At 43.2% G+C, this 20581-nt stretch overlaps 1 protein-coding gene across 3 annotated transcripts in view; it reads left to right on the top strand.

The window, feature by feature from the left end:
* Nucleotides 1-2139: 2139 nt before the first annotated feature.
* Nucleotides 2140-20581, top strand: part of LOC103156580 (diacylglycerol kinase eta) — a 24096-nt gene continuing 5654 nt past the window's right edge. For 2 of the 3 annotated variants that reach the window (XM_016664464.1, XM_016664466.1), the window contains exons 1-22: nucleotides 2140-2251; nucleotides 2463-2588; nucleotides 3524-3626; nucleotides 6471-6633; nucleotides 6770-6878; nucleotides 7863-8084; nucleotides 8286-8377; nucleotides 9066-9165; nucleotides 9260-9584; nucleotides 10194-10325; nucleotides 12097-12231; nucleotides 12352-12469; nucleotides 13188-13298; nucleotides 14028-14124; nucleotides 14487-14594; nucleotides 15036-15149; nucleotides 15226-15360; nucleotides 16220-16380; nucleotides 16466-16571; nucleotides 16922-17014; nucleotides 17102-17221; nucleotides 19390-19517. In XM_016664464.1, coding sequence (XP_016519950.1) covers nucleotides 2469-2588; nucleotides 3524-3626; nucleotides 6471-6633; nucleotides 6770-6878; nucleotides 7863-8084; nucleotides 8286-8377; nucleotides 9066-9165; nucleotides 9260-9584; nucleotides 10194-10325; nucleotides 12097-12231; nucleotides 12352-12469; nucleotides 13188-13298; nucleotides 14028-14124; nucleotides 14487-14594; nucleotides 15036-15149; nucleotides 15226-15360; nucleotides 16220-16380; nucleotides 16466-16571; nucleotides 16922-17014; nucleotides 17102-17221; nucleotides 19390-19517 — 2792 coding nt within the window. In that variant the 5' untranslated portion in view covers nucleotides 2140-2251; nucleotides 2463-2468. The remainder of the gene's footprint in view (nucleotides 2252-2462; nucleotides 2589-3523; nucleotides 3627-6470; nucleotides 6634-6769; nucleotides 6879-7862; nucleotides 8085-8285; nucleotides 8378-9065; nucleotides 9166-9259; nucleotides 9585-10193; nucleotides 10326-12096; nucleotides 12232-12351; nucleotides 12470-13187; nucleotides 13299-14027; nucleotides 14125-14486; nucleotides 14595-15035; nucleotides 15150-15225; nucleotides 15361-16219; nucleotides 16381-16465; nucleotides 16572-16921; nucleotides 17015-17101; nucleotides 17222-19389; nucleotides 19518-20581) is intronic. The other variant, XM_016664465.1, reaches the window with a different exon arrangement.

The raw sequence follows: 20581 nt of genomic DNA on the forward strand, positions 1-20581 counted from the left end.
ATATATAAAATGACTAAAAAGAAGTGTAACATTTAGCATTTTAATTTTTAAAGACTTGAAAATGGGGCTGTGTCTCTTTAAAGCCTCTGACTGCTTCTAAAACTCCACCTTCAGGATGTCATCCCAACATGGCTCCTTTATTAAGCTTGACCTGGCACTGAGAAGTTCCACTGAGAAGTAGCTCCTATAAACAGCTCAGTAGATGCGCAGGTCCAGCAGATGTTTGCTAATAGCTCCTGGCTAGTCTGAAGGAGCTGAGTGGGGGGGAGTCCTGGGGGAGAGCGAATCTGAGGCAGAAGCTCACAAGCTATGAAATTGAAGAGCAGCTGCGCCTCGAAGGCGGGGCTAGGTCCACCCAGGCGTTTTGCACAGCTGAATGGTTGCCATGGAGATTAAAGGATTTCTCAAACATGCATGAAAGAATCAAAGCAACACTCCAGGATTGTTTTATATGGGAGAATGACGTTATAACATGATGTAAAGCTCATAAACAATTCTCTTTCAAAGTGTACTATTATTTGTTATTAAGGGAGTTAATACTAATAGATAAATAGATGACGAATCTCCTTTCGTCTTGTTTATCTCTTCTTATTAAACATATCGGTCCAGAAGCAATAACTTTAGATGTGGCCTAAATCACACAACGCCCTGTTTTTGAAGACATGGCTGGTGCTTGTGATATAATGAAAATAAGCAAAAGGTAAGTGCGTGACAGCACGAACGACAAATCAATAAAACTGGAGGAAAAGACATTACTAGGAGAAAATGAAGCAGAAAAATGTCTGTCAAACTTCAAGTGCAGGCAACCAATCACATCAGAGCAACACAGCTTAAATTTCCCTTCGATTTCCTGAGCAGGGCAGTCAGCGGGGATTGATTTGTGCTACCTACGTCCTCTGCCCCTTTGTATTTAATACACAGACACTCACAGTCCCAGAGACGGCATGTGCTTCCAGTCTGGTCTGTGTGGACGCCTGGCCATTAACAGTCTGTGGTATCATGTCCCCTGAATTCTCTTAATGTTCTGCTAATGCTCTCTAACAGCATTTAGTGGTAGACGAGATTGAAACATTGATTGTTGCCCCCGGATATGACTTGGACTTGTAGTATCTGTGTTGTCTGCAGAATGACAACATTGTGTGTGCATGTTTGTGCGCGTGTGTGTGTGTGTGTGGGTGTGTTAGTGTTGTACATGAGCTGAGTGGGGCGGGTGGAAGGAAAGTTCCCCAGAGTACGGACATTATTCATGAGTCTGCTAAGAGCTTCGTCTCTTCTGGGGAACAAGGCGAGAGCAGTCTCTCTGTTTGGGGCGTGTAGGTGGGAAATGCTCATATTTTCTACTTGCCACTCTGATCGGTTAATCACTCCAGACGGTTTCGACGCGTTCAAAGTTGGCGCAAATCTTCATTCAGGCCCAGCGAGCCTTAAGACACAGCTGATGAACGTCAAAGTCATTTTGTGACAATATGAAATAAATTAGTTAAGAGAGATTATGTTTTTCACTTTGCCCGTGTCAGAAGGGTAGGTTGTGATAGCCCTCGTGTTTCTTTCCATTAAAGCAAACAGAAGACACGCAGCTTGGCTTAGCTGTCTTACAGCTTCTTAGCTCACTCCACACGCATATCTACAAAAACATGTTCTGCATTGGTCCGAATGTAGAAGGAGAGCTCACACATAGAAACATCACCAGGTGAGAGACCAGAAACAAACAAAATCATCAATACACATCTAAATGTTGGCCTTTTTTTTATCTAAAAATCTCACTAGTTACAAATAACATGTACAGCGTAATACATAAACAATCAACTGAAAATAAATTCAGACCAGTAAAAGAGTTATTTGATTGATTTGACATTTTCTGACAGTAATCAAGGCAGCAGGTCTGTTTTCTACAGTTTTCAGTTTAGTTCTGCTTTTGAGCCACAGGTTTTCAGTGCTGCACAAATAAAATACATTCACAAAAAGATGAAACACGACCCCTGCATCATTAATATTTCACCGTGTAGAAATAAAAAGCCGTTTGTGTTATTGAAGCGTCTGCCTCCAGACATATTGAGCTGAAGTTTTACTGCAGGCTGCTGAGTGACAGCCCCTGTAAAGTGTGGAAACCTTTTCAGTCCTGTTCGTGTTTCTGTGTTTTTCAGTGTGCAAGTTCAAAGCCCACAAACGCTGTGCCGTAAGAGCCACTAACAACTGCAAATGGACGACCTTGGCCTCTATAGGCAAGGACATCATTGAAGATGAGGATGGGGTGAGTTGGTTTGAAGCAACTTCTTACTAACTTTTAAATATAGAGCCATCACAAAGTATTTCACGTTCCTTTCATTTAACGAAGGCAACCTTCAATGCCGACCTGTTGTAAAAAGAATGTCTCGACAAGAGAAGCATTTATCCCATTCTGTAACGTGTGTGTGTGTGTATGTGTGTGTGTGCGTGTGTGTGTGTGTGTGTTAAACCTCCAGATTGCCATGCCTCATCAGTGGTTGGAGGGCAACCTGCCTGTCAGTGCCAAATGTGCCGTGTGTGATAAGACATGTGGCAGCGTGCTAAGGCTGCAGGACTGGCGCTGCCTCTGGTGCAAAGCCATGGTAAGGCATCTGTCACACCGTCATGCTGAACGCAGCGAGCATGCAGAGGAGACTGTGCGTCTGAAGGAACATGTTAGATTGGGCAGCGTGGGAACGTCCTAGCATGATTTTCATCTCAACCGTACGCTTGTCCTGAAGCGCAAACCACATCTGCAAATCACTGCGCACAATGACAAGCTGAAAAACGCAACAACACGTTAAAAAACACAAAATCAAGTTAAGAAAATGGGTCGACGTCAACAAAACGGAAGAGGTAGGTCTTAGTGGGAAACCTGAGACATTGTTGGCCAGCCTGCATGGGCCCCATGCGGGATATGGTCAGGTGTGCTGGCCGGGTGACTGGGCGACACCACCTTTATCTGTAGAACCAGATGTTATGCTGGCTTTAGGGCATTCACTGAAAATATAAATGTTAAATGTTACCGGCGATGCAAATGCAGCTACCGCTATATTTAGAGTCATTAGAAGAAAAACTGTTGTTTTTCACAGTGTGGGAAATACGTAGCACTGTGGCTGCCTTCCTCTGTGCCTAAACAGAGAGGAAGCGAATTCAGGAATAATTTCTGGTCCCAAAGCCAAAAGTGGTGTCGCCCAATCAGTGATCTCTCAGGTCTTCCCACTGAGCCTTACTTCGTGTGTTTGGTTAAAGCCGCTGTGTTTTCTGAATATGTGTAGTTTTGTTCAGTGATTAGTTGACGTAGCTCGGTTCCACCGTATATAACTCTATAGCTTGGAGGTTGTTTTAATATTTTCTGCTTACTGGAGCAAATATTTTTCAGCAAGTAATTTTTGTTCCAATAAAATTACAAATGCCCTAAATGAGTCATCTTTGGCATATCAACTACTCCTCCAATTGCAAGAGGAGTAGTTGCTGTCTGTTTGGTTGATTCTGTAGAATGTCAAACAATGTTTTTTTCTTTTATTTCTTCCTCTAGGTGCATACAGCCTGTATGGACCTGTACCCTCGCAAGTGTCCTCTGGGTCAATGCAAAGTCTCCATCATTCCCCCCACGGCGCTCAACAGCATCGATTCAGATGGTAGGCACCGACTGCGCACGCGGTAACCTGTACACTAACTCACTTTGAAAGGTCGGGGGTCAAAGTCTGACTCCACCTGTGAGGAACCGTTCACTCTCACTGGAGCTTTCACTTCATTTGATCTGCTGATCTCTTTTCTTTGACCTCTGACCTGCTGTTCTGTCCGGGAGTGATGTGGTGTGAGAGCAGGATTCGACTTGATTCGATAAACCCATCCACGACCTCTGTGGTCATTATTTGTCAATCTAAGAACAGGCTGGCTGTCATCATCTAATCGGTTATTTTTAATGAGCTTCCTGTTTGTGGTAAAAGACTTCTTGTGACTTTCTTTAAGCGATGGCTTTCTTTTTTGTTGGTTTGGTGGCTGGAGTGGACACAACGGGAGACTGGACAGTTCTGAAATAGATTTGAAAATGAGAGCATTACACTCACAAACAATAGGATACAGGAACTACTGAATACAAATGAACACTGCAATCTTTAGATTTCTATTTGACCATGCTCCACTGTCCTTCCCTTTATAATCACATTCTATTTTGTGTGTGTGTCCCTGTACGTAAAATCCAGCAGCCTCTCTGTTTCCCTGACCCTGAGGTGTCTGGACAGCCTGCCAGATCTCACTGTGAATCCATTCTAGTTCAGCACCTGCGAGACGAACCCTGATAAGCACGCTGGATTAGATTACTGTCTCCGAAGCAATCACACACGGGCCGCTGCGTCTGAAAAGCTGCCATCTTCTAAGTGGCGCCTGAATAATAGAAAAGTGGTGGGATTGAGCATCCAGATGAAGAGAGCAGGACAAGACAGCAGCAGAGGTGCAGCTACGACGACGATGCTCTCATCTCTCTGCGCTCGCGTGCCGAGGATCCCCGCTGCTTAAACGAAGGAGAGCGAAGGGGGCGCTCGGGTTTCAGTGTTGCCAGATTGTGCGGGTTTCCGCCCAGTTGGGCTGTGTTTGGACAGCTGTGGGCGGGTTGTTAATATTTGGGCTGCCTTTCACAACATTATGGCAAGTTTTTAGAAAAATTTCAGAGGAAACCTCTTTCACCGCAAAAAACACCAAACCTTACTGAGTATTTTGGTTCCTAGTGCAAATATCTTCATATCTTTGAAATAAGACAAAACTAGCTTACTTTTTCATCAGTACTGAGGAATTATTGACTTAAAACAAGCTTCTATATGTTGCTGAAAAATTACTTGTAAGTTAGGTTTTGTCTTATTTCAAGTGTGCTAAGATATTTGCACTAGAAACCAGACCAAAAATACTTTGTAAGATTTTGTGTTTTTGCAGGTTTTTTGTAGAAACGCACAAGACTTTCCGTGTTATTGCACTTAACCTGAGTGTGACATCATCAGTGACTAGTTGTTTCTTCGTCATGTGTCTCCACGTAGTAGCATTAAAACAGAAATCCCAGGGCAACATCATGATTTAAAAGGAAATGTCTCTCAAGTCTCATTCCGTTCAAAGAGTCAAATCCTTTGCAGTTTCAATGGCATCTGGTTCTGTTCAGAACATAATAAAGGAAAACCAAAATTGTTGCAAATTGTCCAAATGTATATAACATTCCATTTTAGCTTTTTATTTCATAGTTCATGTAACAACCAAAAGAAATCATGAATGAAGAGGAACAGAAAGAGACATACATTTATAATATCTGCCCCATTTTCACATAAATGGGGCAGATAAAAAAGAGCTGCTTGAGACTGAAGACTTTTGTCATGTAGTTTTTGGTGGAAAAGAGAGAAAAGATTGAGCTTGTTTCATCATGCGATTAATTTCTTTCTTTCTTATTGCAACAAAACTACTTTTATGAACAAATTTCAAATACACAGAAAAACATCAGCCCATTTTTCAAATTTCTTTTAAATGCAGAAAGAGATTTTGATTGTTTTTTTGGGTGTTAGGATCCTTCCGTACACCAACACCTTTAATTGAATCGTCTCAGTGCTGAATGTACATTTTTTGAAAATGTCACATCCCTTTTAAGTTGTGTTTGCGTTCTCTCTTTACAAATCTGTTTTGGATATTGTTTGGAATATTATTGGGACTACATCAACATCACTTTCATTAGAGGTTGAGACACGCTGTTTTTTTGGAGTCTGATCTGGCAACCCTGTTGGTTTTATCTGGCTGAGGGAGTGTGATGCGTGTGTGCGTGTGTGTGTGTGTGTGTTGTTTGGGGAACGGAGGAGGGGGGACACGAGCTGCAGCACGTGCCGCAGCGCCGTGGCTCCCTGTCTCCGCTTCCTCTCTCTCCCCTACCACTCACCCTCTTCTTCCTCCATTCCTTAGCAACAGCACGACAGAGAAAGGGAGGCAGAAAGAAGGGGGGAAATCAAAGCGGAGCGCAGATGAAGACACTAAAGAGCAAAGACTGGGGGGAGGGTGTGAGGGGAGCTATAGTACGCAGAAGGCTGTCATCACCAAGGTTTTCCTTAAGGACCAGGGCGCCTTGCTGCTTTGCCTCCCACAGATCAGCCTATAGCACGTGTTCTTACCTCATGTCACCGTCACACACGGTTTTGATGAACGGTGGAGAGCGGGGTCGGATCCATGTGATAGACTCTACCTGCACCACTTTGCTCCCTCGTATTTATCACCCTTTCAAACAACACTTCATCAGCCGGAAAGTCAGTTTATACAAAAGCGTCGGTAGGTGATTAAATAGAGAGGCTTTCTAAACTTCATGATACACAAAGGGAACCAGATTGAGATGCTTTAAATAGGCCGTCATAAAGAAACCCTCATCAAACCGCGCCGTTGTTTTCTTGCCGTTCTTGTTGCTGAACTGCCAAGGAGGAGCAGGTGGGAATGTTCAAACTGAAACGGTGGATTTCCTGCAGGCTTCTGGAAGGCCACCTGTCCCCCGTCGTGTGCCAGTCCCCTCCTGGTCTTCGTCAACTCGAAAAGCGGCGACAACCAGGGGGTGAAGTTCCTGCGACGCTTCAAGCAGCTTCTCAACCCGGCACAAGTCTTTGACCTGGTCAACGGGGGTCCACACCTCGGGTGAGGAGATGAACCCGGCGCTACTGCTTATGGGTTTGGGGTTTTTTTGTTAAGTGCCTTCAGATGACATTAGTTGTGAATTGGGGCCATGCAAATAAAGTTGAATTGACCTGAACTGGTTTTGTTTCTCCGTCAGCCTGCGTCTGTTCCAGAAGTTTGACAACTTTCGGATTCTGGTGTGTGGCGGCGACGGCAGCGTGGGATGGGTCCTGTCAGAGATAGACAAACTCAGCCTCCACAAGCAGGTGATCCAGGGGACAGGAATGTGTGGCTGATGTGTTTGAACTTAGTCTTGTCTTAACACCCTTGAAGATTCTCACATTATAATCACATATTGCAATATATCTTAATCAAGGTTTTCAATCGCACAAAACAGTGAAGTTTAATGAAAATTATGTTGTTGTTTTTTTTTTTACTCTTTAAAATCAGATATTTGGAAAGTGTTGTGTGCTTTAAAACTGCAGTATGTGACTTCTATAAAATATGCTTTTTTACATATTTGTTAAAATTGTCATTATGTTGTGAGGCATAAGAATTTGAAAAAATTCAAGCTTCTCCACCTCCTTCCTGAGATACCGGACAAAAACAACCAACCAGGGCCAGGAGGCGGGTCTTAGCGTTGTTAATCACCCTCCTGTATGCGCTGTTCGACGTGCTAATTGAGGAAAAACAACTTACCATTACAGAAAACAGTTTCCCCGCTGCCATTGGTGGCTATGCTACTAGCATTAACATTTATTGCAGGCTACGCTGTGATGCACCAGCTGTAGCAGCAGAGAGCAAAGCAGGAGGTTGTGAGCAGTTACACTAGGATGATTGACAGCGCTAAGAACCACCTTCTGGCTCTGATTGGCTGTTTTTGACAGGGAGAATTTCTGAAGATCACTGCAGCAGCACAGGAGGGAGGTGGAGGAGATTGATTACACACAGATTCATCTGTCTCATAACATAATGTCCCGTCGTGACAGTGCAAAACACAAGATTTATTTCAAAAGTTACATATTGCAGCTTTAAGTAGAAAACAGGAAGGCTGAATGGAGCAAAGCAACCTCGCTCTGTTTCATTCCTCCGACCTGTAACCACGTTGGATTTTTGGGAACCTCAATCTGTGAACTCCCAGCAGATGGTTTGTCTTTCCTGCTGGCCGACTTCCATAAAACACAGTCATGCAACCGGAGCAGCGACGTCACCGCGCCGCCCAGTAAACCCCTGTGCCTGCTGCCTTTCAGTGCCAGCTGGGGGTGTTGCCCCTCGGCACCGGCAACGATCTGGCCCGGGTGCTGGGCTGGGGCCCTTCGTGCGACGACGACACCCAGCTGCCCCAGATCCTGGAGAAGCTGGAGCGGGCCAGCACCAAGATGCTGGACCGCTGGAGCATCATGACCTACGAGATCAAGATCCCACCCAAACACAGCTACCCCACCACGCCCGAGGGAGCCGACGACTGCCAGGTAGACGGAACGACCAACACGCACACTCTGACACAGCAGGACCTCCAGACAGACCGGAGAGCGCCTGACTTATGTTTTTTTTTATTTTTTTTATGCTGCTTCACTTCAGCTGAGGTTCAGAACAGGAAGAAGAAGAAAAAGAAGAAAAACGATCCCTCTGCATCAAACTGACACCATTCATCTGTTTCTTTCTTTATGCAGTTTCACATTTCAGCGTATGAACACTCAGTGACCACTCACCTCACAAAGATCCTCAACTCAGAGCAGCACTCTGTGGTCATCTCCTCTGCCAAGTAAGTGCTCCACTGTGAGAAGTCAGCCTGTGAGCTGGAGCCTTTAATTGGACTGAATGTCAACAGAAAATAAATTTTAAGAGCTGCTGCTGCATCAGTAAAACCAGGTCTGGAAAGCAAGTTACGGGGAGCACAAGTTTATTTTAACACTCGAAAAACAGTAAATTTTATCAAGTATTTCTGTCTAGCTTTTAGTGCAAATATCCTGGAATGAGACAAAACTTACTTGCAAGTAGCTTTTCAACAAGATATAGAAGCTTGATTTAAGAAAAATAATTCCTTAATATTGGTGAATAAGTAGTAGATTCATTGACAAATTATTTCATTTAAACAAGACAATATTCTCCCAGTGGAACTGGTACTTTTTCATCAGCATTAAGGAATTATTGTTTTAAATCGGTCTCCTATATCATCCTGAAACGTTATTTGTAAGTTTGTCTTATTTCGAGAATCCTGAGAGGCGTGCAGTGAAGAAAAATCCAACACAGGCTTATTTAAATAAAATTTGAGACAATTGGAAATTAAAAATCTGACTGAAAATACTTTGTAAGATTTTGTGTTTTTGCAGCAGAGCAGCAGGCCAAATACAGTAGATTCGATTCTGACTGGGACATCTCTGGCGTTATTGCAGCGTCTGCATCTGAAAACAGCAAAGGAATGAAGATTAATTTTCTTTTGTGTTTCTCAGGATTCTGTGCGAAACTGTGAAGGATTTTATTGCCAAAGTGGGGAAAGCGTATGAAAAAAGCACAGAGAACGTTGAGGAATGCGACTCCATGTCTCTCAAAGTAAGCAAAAACAAGAGAAAAGAATCACCATTTTCCTGTTTAATTTTCTTTAACTTGTCTTTTTTTTTTCTAACTGCCTCCCCCCTCCCATCAGTGTGCCATCCTGAACGAGAAGCTGGACTCCCTCCTGCAGACGCTGAACGCAGAGTGCCAGTCCCTGCCGCCGCTTCCCCACTGCACCCCTCCGATCGTGGAAGAAGAACAAGAGGAGGAAGAAGAGGAAGAGGAGGAGGAGGAGGAGGAGGCCAGCGAGGAGAGCCTAACGGAGCTCAAGGGGAAGCTGGAGGAGGAGGAGACGGAGAAGGGGCGCGGGGGCAGCGGGCCCCCCCAGCAGCTGTTTAAAAGCCGGGAGCAGCTGATGCTCAGGGCCAACAGTCTGAAGAAAGCCGTCCGGCAAATCATAGACCAGGCTGTGAGAGGTGCACTTACTTTCTGACCTCTGATGACTTAGGATTCTGCGTGTTTGAAATATTGTTTTATTATTGGAGGCAAATGCTTATAAGAAAGCGCGAGCACCTGCAGCTAGCCCTGTCACCATCACATAAACATAAACATAAACGATGATATTGTTGTTTTTGAGATGTAATAAACCGATAGTGGGACGTTAATGCGAGTTTGCTTTCTCAAGGACCAGTAAACTTTTCATTTTGTTCACACTGGACCTGGACAGTATTTTAAATATGCTAAATAAAATACCTCAAACAAAAACAAGAAATAAAATGAAAATAAAAAAAAATTGTTTTCCATTGTACACTCTGGAAGAGTGTATTGGTGAATAAAATCCACACTAAATGAAATATTCAAAAACCCAAAATGTTATAAATCGATGATCAAATCAATGCCAGGACTGTCCTTGACTGATGATAAACCGCAAACGAGACTTCTTCCGTTTTTTTCCTCCCCAGCCAGTAAAAGAGGTGTGAATACTTTTGCGCTACGTCTATGTATTTTTTTATTATTATTATTATTGTTATTATTTTACGGGATGTTCAGCGCATCGTCTTCACTCCTCCGCTTTCTCTCTGCAGTGGTGGACGAGCAGAACGCCCACACGGACGACACGGAGCTTCCGTCGCCGCTGGAGTTCAGGAAGGACAGCGAGGACGAGAACAGGGACAGCGAGAAGGACGAGGACACCAAGGAACTGGAGGCGGTGTCGTGTGAGTGTTTACTCCTTCACTCTGGCCTCTGACCTGCCAGACGTCCAGGTTACACTCCGCCTGCAAACCTTCCACTGACCGACTCTGTAGATTAAAAAAAAAAACTTCACTTGTTGCTGAAAGGGAGTTTAAATGTCGCCACCTTGTGGATATTCCACTCATTGCAGCGTAGGGATCAGACACACGGCTCATGGAAAAATGTTCTGCTGACGCAAATCATGTTTCCTGTCATAAATAAACTCAGGGATTAGTGCTAAAAGTGAGCGCAGAGGAGCTTCCCTCCTGTGGTATTCCACCTCCTGCTTCAGGCTGAGCTGTTTATCTTCACATCTGCAGTTTTCCACAACAGCCTGTTGACACGGAGAAGTTCTCCGGTGATAAATGAGCCTACCTGACGGCAGGGCAGAGCTGCTGTTTGTAGCTGTCTTCCAAGTCCAGACAGGTTACCATGGAGACTCCCCTCCCCTGGACCGACCACAGGACGTTTCAACCTCTGCGGGGCAGAACGCCTTCCTGTTTATCCGAGTCCTGTTTCCTTTCTTCCTCACTTTTTATTACAGTTAGTCCACATGCTGGTAGCACTCGAATGCTCAGCTTCTTGACTTTTCTGACCTGGAAGCACCAGAGTCTGAAAACACAAAGACGGTTTTAGGTGTTTAAGTTAGATAAATTATCCCTTTCATATCTTTATGTCTTATTTCTTACCTAACGTCTGTGGGTGTGTGATATGGGCTTTGAATTTTATCATGATATTCTGCAGTACTACTGCAGTAACAATTAAAATTAGTCTTAAAAAACATTCCTGTTTGAAACGGGCTTAAACATGCACCGCCTGCTTAAAGAAATGTGATTAATACAGAGACTTTATGTAATCATCTTTTCAAATTTACTGCTATTTATTGATGTTCTCATGGAAGAAAACAATATGAGAAAACTGTAAATGTAACATGTTAGCTTTTTTAAAATGAGCTGAAATTTATCATGACATCAATAAATCAAAATTCTTATCATGACAAGAAATTAAAAAAGGAAAAAAGAAACGGAGTATCACTTTTTTTATTTTTCCGACTGAAAAATCTCTAAGTTAGCCAGGCAGGATGAAGAAAAAACTGGGTGCAATCTATCAGTGCACACCTAGTAAAAGATATTTCCCAAAGTAACAAATTGTGCTCAATGTTAGCAGTTTTATAAAAACGATCAAGCTGAACTCATTTTTCCTGCATTAGAAAACATCCAGTTCCAGCTGAAGAAAACAACACTGACCTTCTGAGAAACCAGCTTCAGCTTACATTTCTTTCTGATGCATTACAGTTGAAATCTTCTAAGTTGATTATTTGTGGAGCATGTTCTTCAGTCCGCAGAGACCCTGTCTCTGTGAGAGAAGGACGGGTTCAGTTTAGCGATAAGTTTTAAGGAGCAAAGCAGATAGATGCTCACACAGTGAGAACAGTCATAGAGGTGTAAATTGATCTTGTCCAAGAAGGATCTGCTATGAAGTAGGTCACTGTCAGCTGATAAGTATTACCTGTTTTTAGACTAATCGTAGTAAAAGTAGACATTACAGTTAGTCGTTTAGCTTTATAGGAATTAGCCTGTATTTGGAGGGTTTGTTTTATTCGGCTGCTTCATTAGCTGTTACCACAGTGCACAGCGTCAGTATTAGGTGAAACAGGTTATATTTTACACGGTGTGTCGTTTTGAACCCCAGGAACCATTCAGTTCAGTCGAGAAAAGACTGAAGCGTTCCCTGTGTGCTTCTGTGTGTGTTCAGCCGCCAGGAGCCCCTGTTCCCCGACAGAGAGCAGGGTGAGCCGCAGCACCCAGTCGTACGGCCCCTTCACCATCACCCCCTTCACCACCAGCAAGGAGAACCTCCCCGTGCTCAACACACGCATCATCTGCCCTGGTAAACACACACACACACACACACACACACACCTCAACCTGTTGCACCAAAAAGTCCCCGCTCCGTCAGAAGCCGCAGCCCGGTGCCGTTTCCTGACGGATGCTTTGTGTTTGTGTGCAGGGCTGCGAGCCGGGCTGGCCGCCTCCATCGCCGGAAGCTCCATCATTAGCAAGATGCTGCTGGCTAACATCGACCCGTTTGGCGCGACACCCTTCATCGACCCCGACCTCGACTCGCTGTGAGAGCTGAACTACCTCCACTTTCACTTCTGTTTGTCGTTCGCACGTCTGGTTGCTCTCTGAAGTCGCGTTTCCATGACAAACGTGCGCAAATCTTTGTCTATATTCCGCTAATGAACGTCATTTCGTAATTGCGGGGTTTCTAGCTTGTTCACGTGATAAGACATTAAAAATTATGACAGAGAAATTATGCGATATAATCATGATTTATCCATGGTGCTGGCGCTCATCATCTATCAGCCAATCAGTGGAGACGTTTAATTTTCTTCAGGCATTGGAGTGACAAGCCCCACCTACTTGGGAGCGGCGCTTTGGGGAAATTGTTGTCGGCCATTTTACAGAAGAGCTATGAATTCAATATGTTAGAATGACACAAATTTTTATGAGCTGTGATGCTGTGAGAGCTCTGGTGGAGCCAGCAGCAACAAACCATCATCTTCCTTCCACTTCCTGTCGTCTCCTTCGTTGTTTCTGCCAGTAGTAACATCCATCTGTTCATTACATGACCCTTGTGAAGCGAAAAAAATGTTTTCTGAAATACATCTATTTCGATACAAGTAAAAAAAAAAAAAACTTACCGAAAACATCAGCTTTCCCCAAAATTGCTGTTTCCATTAAGCGAATAGATTTTCGTTACTTGTGCAATGTTATGGCTAATGGAAACATAGCCAGTCTCCGTCTTGCTCACAGACACTTCTTTGTCTCCTTGTGAAGCAGAGAGGGCTACATGGAGAAGTGCGTCATGAACAACTACTTTGGCATCGGCCTGGACGCCAAGATCTCTCTGGAGTTCAACAACAAGAGAGAGGAGCATCCAGAGAAATGCAGGTGAGGCGCCGGGCCAGGCGACACATCGATGTTAGTGATTAATCAAAGTTTTGGGTTTTGAAGATTTCATTCATGGAAAATCTGGATGTTTTTTCAAACAACGCCCTGTTTGACATTTGATATCTGAGAGTGATGTCAGCATGCCCAAGGCTGCCATCTTGTTTTACAAACGTTTTTTACAGGACTTTGGACTCAGCTCAATTCTATGACACAGTATAAGAGTGAGGCCACAAATGTTTATTTTCATTTTCATGAAGTTACAAGAATACAGTGAGAGTGAGGTAATAAAGTCATATGACAATGAAATCAAACTAATACGAGAATAGAGTCTTAATATTACCAGAACAAAGTTGTAATATTTGGACAATGAATCATTCCAGTATGAAAAACAACATTTACAACATATACAAAAAAGTATTCGCACTTTTTTCTCAGTAAAGCAATTTTATTCTCATTCTTCTGGTAAAATGTCTTCTTTCTCCTGCTAATATTATGACTATCTTCTTGTAATTATGCTGTTGTACATCTCACTGAAGGATGGGCTGAAATAAAAGCCACTTTTTAAAAATATTTTTTCTCATTTGTAAATTTGTTTTTTTTTTTCCGGCTAACCCTGTGGTCTGTTATTTCTTCGGTTCTTTTTCCTGACAGACTAATTTAAATACAAATGTTTTTCCTTGGCCTTATCAATAAAACGACTAATGCGCCATCCACACCTCCCCAACCCAGGAGTCGTACGAAGAACATGATGTGGTATGGCGTTCTGGGCACCAAAGAGCTGCTGCAAAGAACCTACAAGAACCTGGAACAAAAAGTGCAGCTGGAGGTGAGGAACCGATGGTGTTTCAAAATGGTTATTGGAAAGTGATGGACGTTGAACCCCAGCATTAGCTGTCATCTGCTGTCACACGACTTGGCGTGTTGTACGTCAGGCTGCCATCGTCCGGCGTTCAGCGTACCGCACATGTTGACTTTATCAGTGCAAACGAAGCATCTGCATGCCACACAATAAAATTAAGTCATTTTGTTTTAATGTCATTCCTGCAACATTTGAGTGTCCTTTGGGTAAATCTCCTCCAGTACCACACTAATTCGGCATGTGGGTTGTAAAATCGCACAAAGAGTTCATGGAGTGACGCTGCGGAAGCGACCTGAAGCCGAGCTTTACTTTGCCCTGGTGTCTTCCAGTGTGACGGTCAGTACATCCCCCTGCCCAGCCTGCAGGGGATCGCAGTGTTGAACATCCCCAGCTACGCAGGCGGAACCAACTTCTGGGGCGGCACCAAGGAAGACGATGTGAGTACATTCACAATAAAAACCACTCTGTTTTCCCTCCGCTGCCAGCCAATGAATGCCGGCGCAGACGGACGCTGGTTTGACACGACCCTGACGTCCTGCAGGCCGGACCGCTACGTGGGCTGGTTTGTTAAACGCTCAAAGAACAATGGCTGCCTGAGGATTAAAGTGTCAGCTTTCGCAAATTTAGGTTATGACCTATCAACACTTCGTAGGTGAACTGATTTACCTACTACTTGTAGGTAAATCAGTTTTTCCAGTGTGTTTGCAGTACATAAATGATCCATCTAAGGTGCCTGAATAAAAATGCACACCTGTAGTTGCAGCCATCTTAAAAAAACCAAAGTACTTCATCTCTGCAGATTGATTTTGTATTTTTGCTGAGAAACATCTTCAAATGTAACAGAAGCATCTCTCACGTTGTACTGTGATGCTGTGCAGATCTTCTGTGCTCCGTCATTTGACGATAAGATCCTGGAGGTGGTGGCTGTGTTCGGGAGCATGCAGATGGCCGTATCCAGAGTCATCAAGCTGCAACATCACCGCATAGCCCAGGTGAGCAGCAACACGGACGGCAGCAAGGACGACAGTCAACGTCCTCCCAGCTAACCCGCATCTCTGTCTGAATCAGTGTCGAACGGTGAAGATCACCATCCTGGGAGACGAGGGCGTTCCCATCCAGGTGGACGGTGAGGCCTGGATCCAGCCGCCGGGAGTCATCAAGATCCAGCACAAGAACAGAGCGCAGATGCTCACCAGAGACCGGGTGAGGGAGAAACGCTGGGCTGGGGGAGGAGATGGAGATAGGACGACACGGCTTAAAAATAAAATCTCCTGGGGGTTTTTTCGGTTTTAATCTTTTTTTTTTTTTTTTTTGTCATTTATTTTCTCAAAACGAAATTAAAAGTGACAGAAAATATTTTTAAAAAGTGGATTTTATACTGCAAAAACAGAGAATTTCACTAAGTATTTTTTGTCTAGTCTCTAGGGCAAATATCTTATCACACTTGACGTAAGACAAAACTAATGTACAAGTAACTTTTCTGCGAGATATAGGATCTTGTTTTAACTCAATAATTCCTTGATATTCATGATAAAGTACTAGTTCCACTGGCACATTGTTATATAAGAGAAATAATCTGCCAGTGGAACTAGTACTTTTTATCAATATTAAGGAATTATTGACTTAAAACAATCTCCTATTTCCTGCTGAAAAATTACTAATGAATTAGTTTTGTCTTATTTCAGACCTGCTAAGAGCTTATTCTTGTAAGGTTATTTTATTTATATAGCACATTTTCAGCAACTTGCAATTTGCATTACTTCAATTTTATTATCATGACTTTGTTCTTGTAACATTATGAACTTAGCCTGACTCTTGACCTGAAAGTCCAAATCAATATAAACGGTAAAAAAAACAACAAAAAACTTGTAAAGCAAAATGACCACCCTGGTCTTGCTGACATCACTCTGAACTATGGGAACCCAAGGAGTGCTTTGATGAAAAAAGAAAATCCATATTTCTCAAAACTTAAATCTTCAAAGACCAAAAGTTTATTTAATGCTAGTATTGGTTTTATTGCAGCTGTAACTTATCCCGAACTTTCTCAAACTGTTTCCTGCAGGCGTTTGAGAACACGCTGAAGTCATGGGAGGACAAACTGAAGTACGACAAGCCGCCCCTGCGGCCTCACCTCTACCCGCAGCAGTCTGTGGATCTGGCCACAGAGGAGGAGAACGCCCTGATGCAGATGTGCGCCCGGGCGGCCGAAGAGCTCATCACAAGGTAGGAACGCTTGATCCAGAACGTCGGGTCCGAATCCATTAGCCCTGGCTGCAGTCCTGTAAGCGTTCTCTCCATGTGGCCGCAGGATATGCGAAGCCGCAAAAACCAACGGGCTTTTGGAGCAGGAGCTGGCTCACGCCGTTAACGCCGCGTCTCACGCCATCAACAAAATGCACCCCAAGTTCCCAGAGGTCAGCAGCTAACACAGCCAGGACAGCACATTACTACCGTCTGTTTAAAGCACCACATTTTAAGCTGCACTATGTAATTTTTACTAAAAATATTTTTTTTACGTATTTGTAAAAAAGACAGAAAATGTTACTCAGTATTTTTGTCTAGTTTCCAGTAACTTTTCAGCAAAATATAGGAGCTTGTTTTGAATCAATAATCCCTTAAGGTTGATAAAAAAAATAATACCAGTTCCACTGGCAGATTATTTAACTTGCAACAGGAAGCATGTCTTGTTGCTTGTGTTCAGGATGTTTCATGAGCCGCTCATCGCGTGACGTGAGCCTCACTACCGGTTGTGTTCCTTCTCCAGAGTCTGACGAGGAACACTGCTATCGAGGTGGCGAGCACCGTCAAGGCGCTCCACAACGAGACCGAGTCTCTTCTGTTGGGACGAGTCTCTCTGGTTAGATCTGGAATTGATTCTCTTTATATATATATATATTTATTTATTTTTTTTTTTTAATGAGTTGACTTTTCCTGCTTCTGGCAGCAACTGGACCCACCTGAGGAGGAGCAGCTGTCCAGTGCTTTGCAGAGCCTGGATGTTGAACTGGGCAAACTGGGAGAAATCCCCTGGCTGTACCACATACTGCAGCCCAACGATGAGGAGGTAAGCAGCCTCTGTCAGCAGCTCCTGCTTCTCACGGCAGAGACGGGTCTGCTCATGTACACAGATGTGAACAAAAGACGATGTAACAAACAGAGTAGGGAAGTAGGTGAACCCTTTGCCTAAAAATTAACCATTTCAATCCATACGCAACATGTAAATCCAAACAGAAATTGAAGTTTATCTCACTCTTTAGATATAGAGGTCAAAATATAAGTGGTAGAAACTGTTCTTATGTTGCAAAAACAGCCAGCCTCCTCTTAAAAACTGAAAATATACATCTGTAGAGGAGATAAAAAAAAATATTAATCAGCAAAGGCTGATTCTAGAGCCATTAAAAACATGTTTTAGGTTTTTTTTTTAAAGATATTTTATGCTTTTATGTTTTCACTGTTAAAAATGAGCCTTTTATTGAAACTAGTTTTAGGGGAAAAAAAAGAAACATCCAAAAAAAAACATAGAACTGGCCTCTTTCCATTCATGCCAGCAGGTGGCGTAGCCTACATATACACATGAAGTACTTATTGTAGCAAAAGAAATGCACTAAACCTTAAAAGCTTCACTGTGTAAATCCTGTTAACAACTTCAGAGCAATTTTTTCCATTATAGCTCAACTTAAGCTGGATTTGTTCACCATAAGATTTAGTTGCGTTAGAAATCGTTTTTTAACAGGTGATATATATATGTATATATATGTGTGTGTGTGTGTGTGTGTGTGTGTGTGTCAACCTTTTATCCGGCTGAAGTTACTGTAACTTCGTAGCTCAGGGATCCATCTTAACCCAGTTAGTGTGAGTCTGGTCCTTAAGTCTTGGTCAGTGTCAGTCTGACACCTTGAGGTAACAGCGACACATTACAACCCGGTTCTAATGAAAACAGAACCAAACAGTCAGACTGTGAACTCTTTATAGTTGAGCTTATTTTAGCTAATCGTTGCCTAAAATAAGCTAAAGTAATTGATTGCTCTATTCATTATTCTGGCAGGTAATATGTGAGAAAAATGGCATGTTCTGCAAATTTTTATTTTGACCGCTTAAGCCTATTTTACACAACATATATTTAAAAATGTGCAAAACAAATAAGTCAATTCCTTTTTAAGAAAGAAAATAAACATTTTATTTCCTAAGATGCAATCACAGCGTTCCTTTAGTGAACACTTAACCATTTATAACAAAGAATTCATCTGACAGCTGGCTTTTCTGTGTCTATATACTCAGGTTATTAAATTAGTTGATTATCAATTCATCAATCGATTAATCATTTCAGCCCCCAGTATTGTTTACATTTGTGTCCAGCAATAACAACTGGAAAGCTCGAAAACTGCTGGACATCCCTAACATTTAGTTTTTCTCTAAAACTGATGCACCTTTGCAGGTTATTTTGCTTTGAAAACGCAACGTTTCAGCTTTGACTTTCTGATTAGTGCAAGCCACTCCCTTCATAAATCACAAGATAGGTAGCTGTTATTTAAAAAAAAAAGAAAAAAACTTCTTTGTCAAAATGGCCACATTTGGTTGATCATGTTTGATTTTCCAAAAGCAATAAGAAAATAAGACATCAAAGTGGCGTGAATACTTTTTATAGTCACCAGCTGCGTTTCCATTGACCAAATAATTGCGGCGATTGGACTTAAGAAAACAAACACGGCAATTTCAAAAAGGCTCCATTTTATTGATAAAACGCTTTTGCACTAGGATGAGGCGGCTTTTCAGCTGTATCAAAATTAGTATGTTTCGTAAAACTGCAATGGCAACACTTTTTCACATCACACAAGTCATGTGATCAACCACCAGATGTTACTACTGGCAGAAAAAGACGAAGAAGAAGAAGACAGGAAGTGGCAGGAGGATGGCGGCGCAGCATGTTTTTTAACATCTTAGCATGTGAACAATCTTATTCACGTGTGACTGTGATTGCATTTCTTCTTCAACAGAAACACTGTGATTGCAAAATTTAGTTTTTTCGACATTAGCGTAATATCGTTGACGTTTTGCTCAGAAACACAGCGAGTGTATGCTGCTGCCATGGATTGGGAAAAGGCTGCATCGGGCCCCATAAAGACAATGTTTCACGGTGCATCCCGCCCCTCCCCATCTAATTCTGCAGTCTTGCTAAAATGTAGCAGTGCTCCAGAGAACAAGAGAGTTGAGTAGCTAAATGAAAGGCTATAGGTTGACTGTGCTTATGTACCAGGACCCCTCTCTGGGTTACGGCAAGAGGAACAGTCGCAGCAGCGTGTTCCGCATAGTGCCCAAGTTCAAGAAGGAGAAGGCCGCCAAGAAGACGAGCCCTCAGTCAGGTAGGGGCGCTCGCACCGTCACCTCTCTGAGCAGACGCACATACCTACAGCTGCTCAGGAAGGGTCAAAGGTCAACTAGCCCGAAGCATAACGTGGTGCTTCGGAGGCCGCGTTGCTTCCTTTAGATAAGGACGTGCATGAAATCGACACGTAGAGGTGGAAATGCTTGGTGACACAAACGGCGTGTGGTTGAGGTGTTACATCCCGAACCATCAACCTGCACCCTCACCCCTTCATTCATGCTCCCATCCGGGTTTGTGGAAGAGTGGAGGTGATCCGGTTGAAGCTCGTCAGGCTGGATTGGTTGTCCAGACGGGTGGGGGGGGGGAGGGTCTTCCTGTCACCGCAGGCTGAACTTCCTGCAGACCACTCAGGCTTCTGCCTCCTCTCTCCTCCTCCGTCTTCTGTGTCCCAACCCCAGTTGATGCTAAGCCTGTCACAATAATCAATAAATCAGTTAGTCTCATGATGAACTAAAAAACATTTTCATGGTTCAGCGTTTTTCTCTTTTCTCTCTCTCTTTCTACCAAACACTGGATGACTGAAGTCTTCAGTCTGGTACTTTGGTCTCAATTTGTCCCTTTTTTCTTCTTCTTTTAATCAGTTTAGTTTGCAGAGACCTGAGCGTCCATCTTGTTTGTTCCTTTTAGTTGTTTTCTTTATTTATTTTGAATATTCAAAATGTCTTCCAGTTCCAGTGTTAAATGTTTGTTAGCAGGTGAACTTGCATTATTATGGCATTATGACTATATTACTTGAAAATGGTCTCAAGACAACAATATTCTCGTTTATCGCAATAACTACTGGGACAATTTGTTATTGTGGCAGGCCTAGTTAAAGCATGACCCCCTCCCCCAGCCCTCCTTCATCTGCACTCACCCCAAACTCTCACCTGAAACAGAATGCATCCTTCTTAGCACCTATCAGCCTCTTCATCCTTTCCCTGCCAATCCGCCGCCACTGCATTTCTCTCCATCCTTCCTCTCTTGCTCACCTGTAATTTACCAGTTTGAGCCCGTCTGTGAGCTTTTCTCTCTGTGTGTGTGTGTGTGTGTGTGTGTGTG

Source organism: Poecilia formosa, unplaced genomic scaffold, assembly GCF_000485575.1.
Source record: "Poecilia formosa unplaced genomic scaffold, Poecilia_formosa-5.1.2 Scaffold488, whole genome shotgun sequence".
Classification (NCBI taxonomy): Eukaryota; Metazoa; Chordata; class Actinopteri; order Cyprinodontiformes; family Poeciliidae; genus Poecilia; species Poecilia formosa.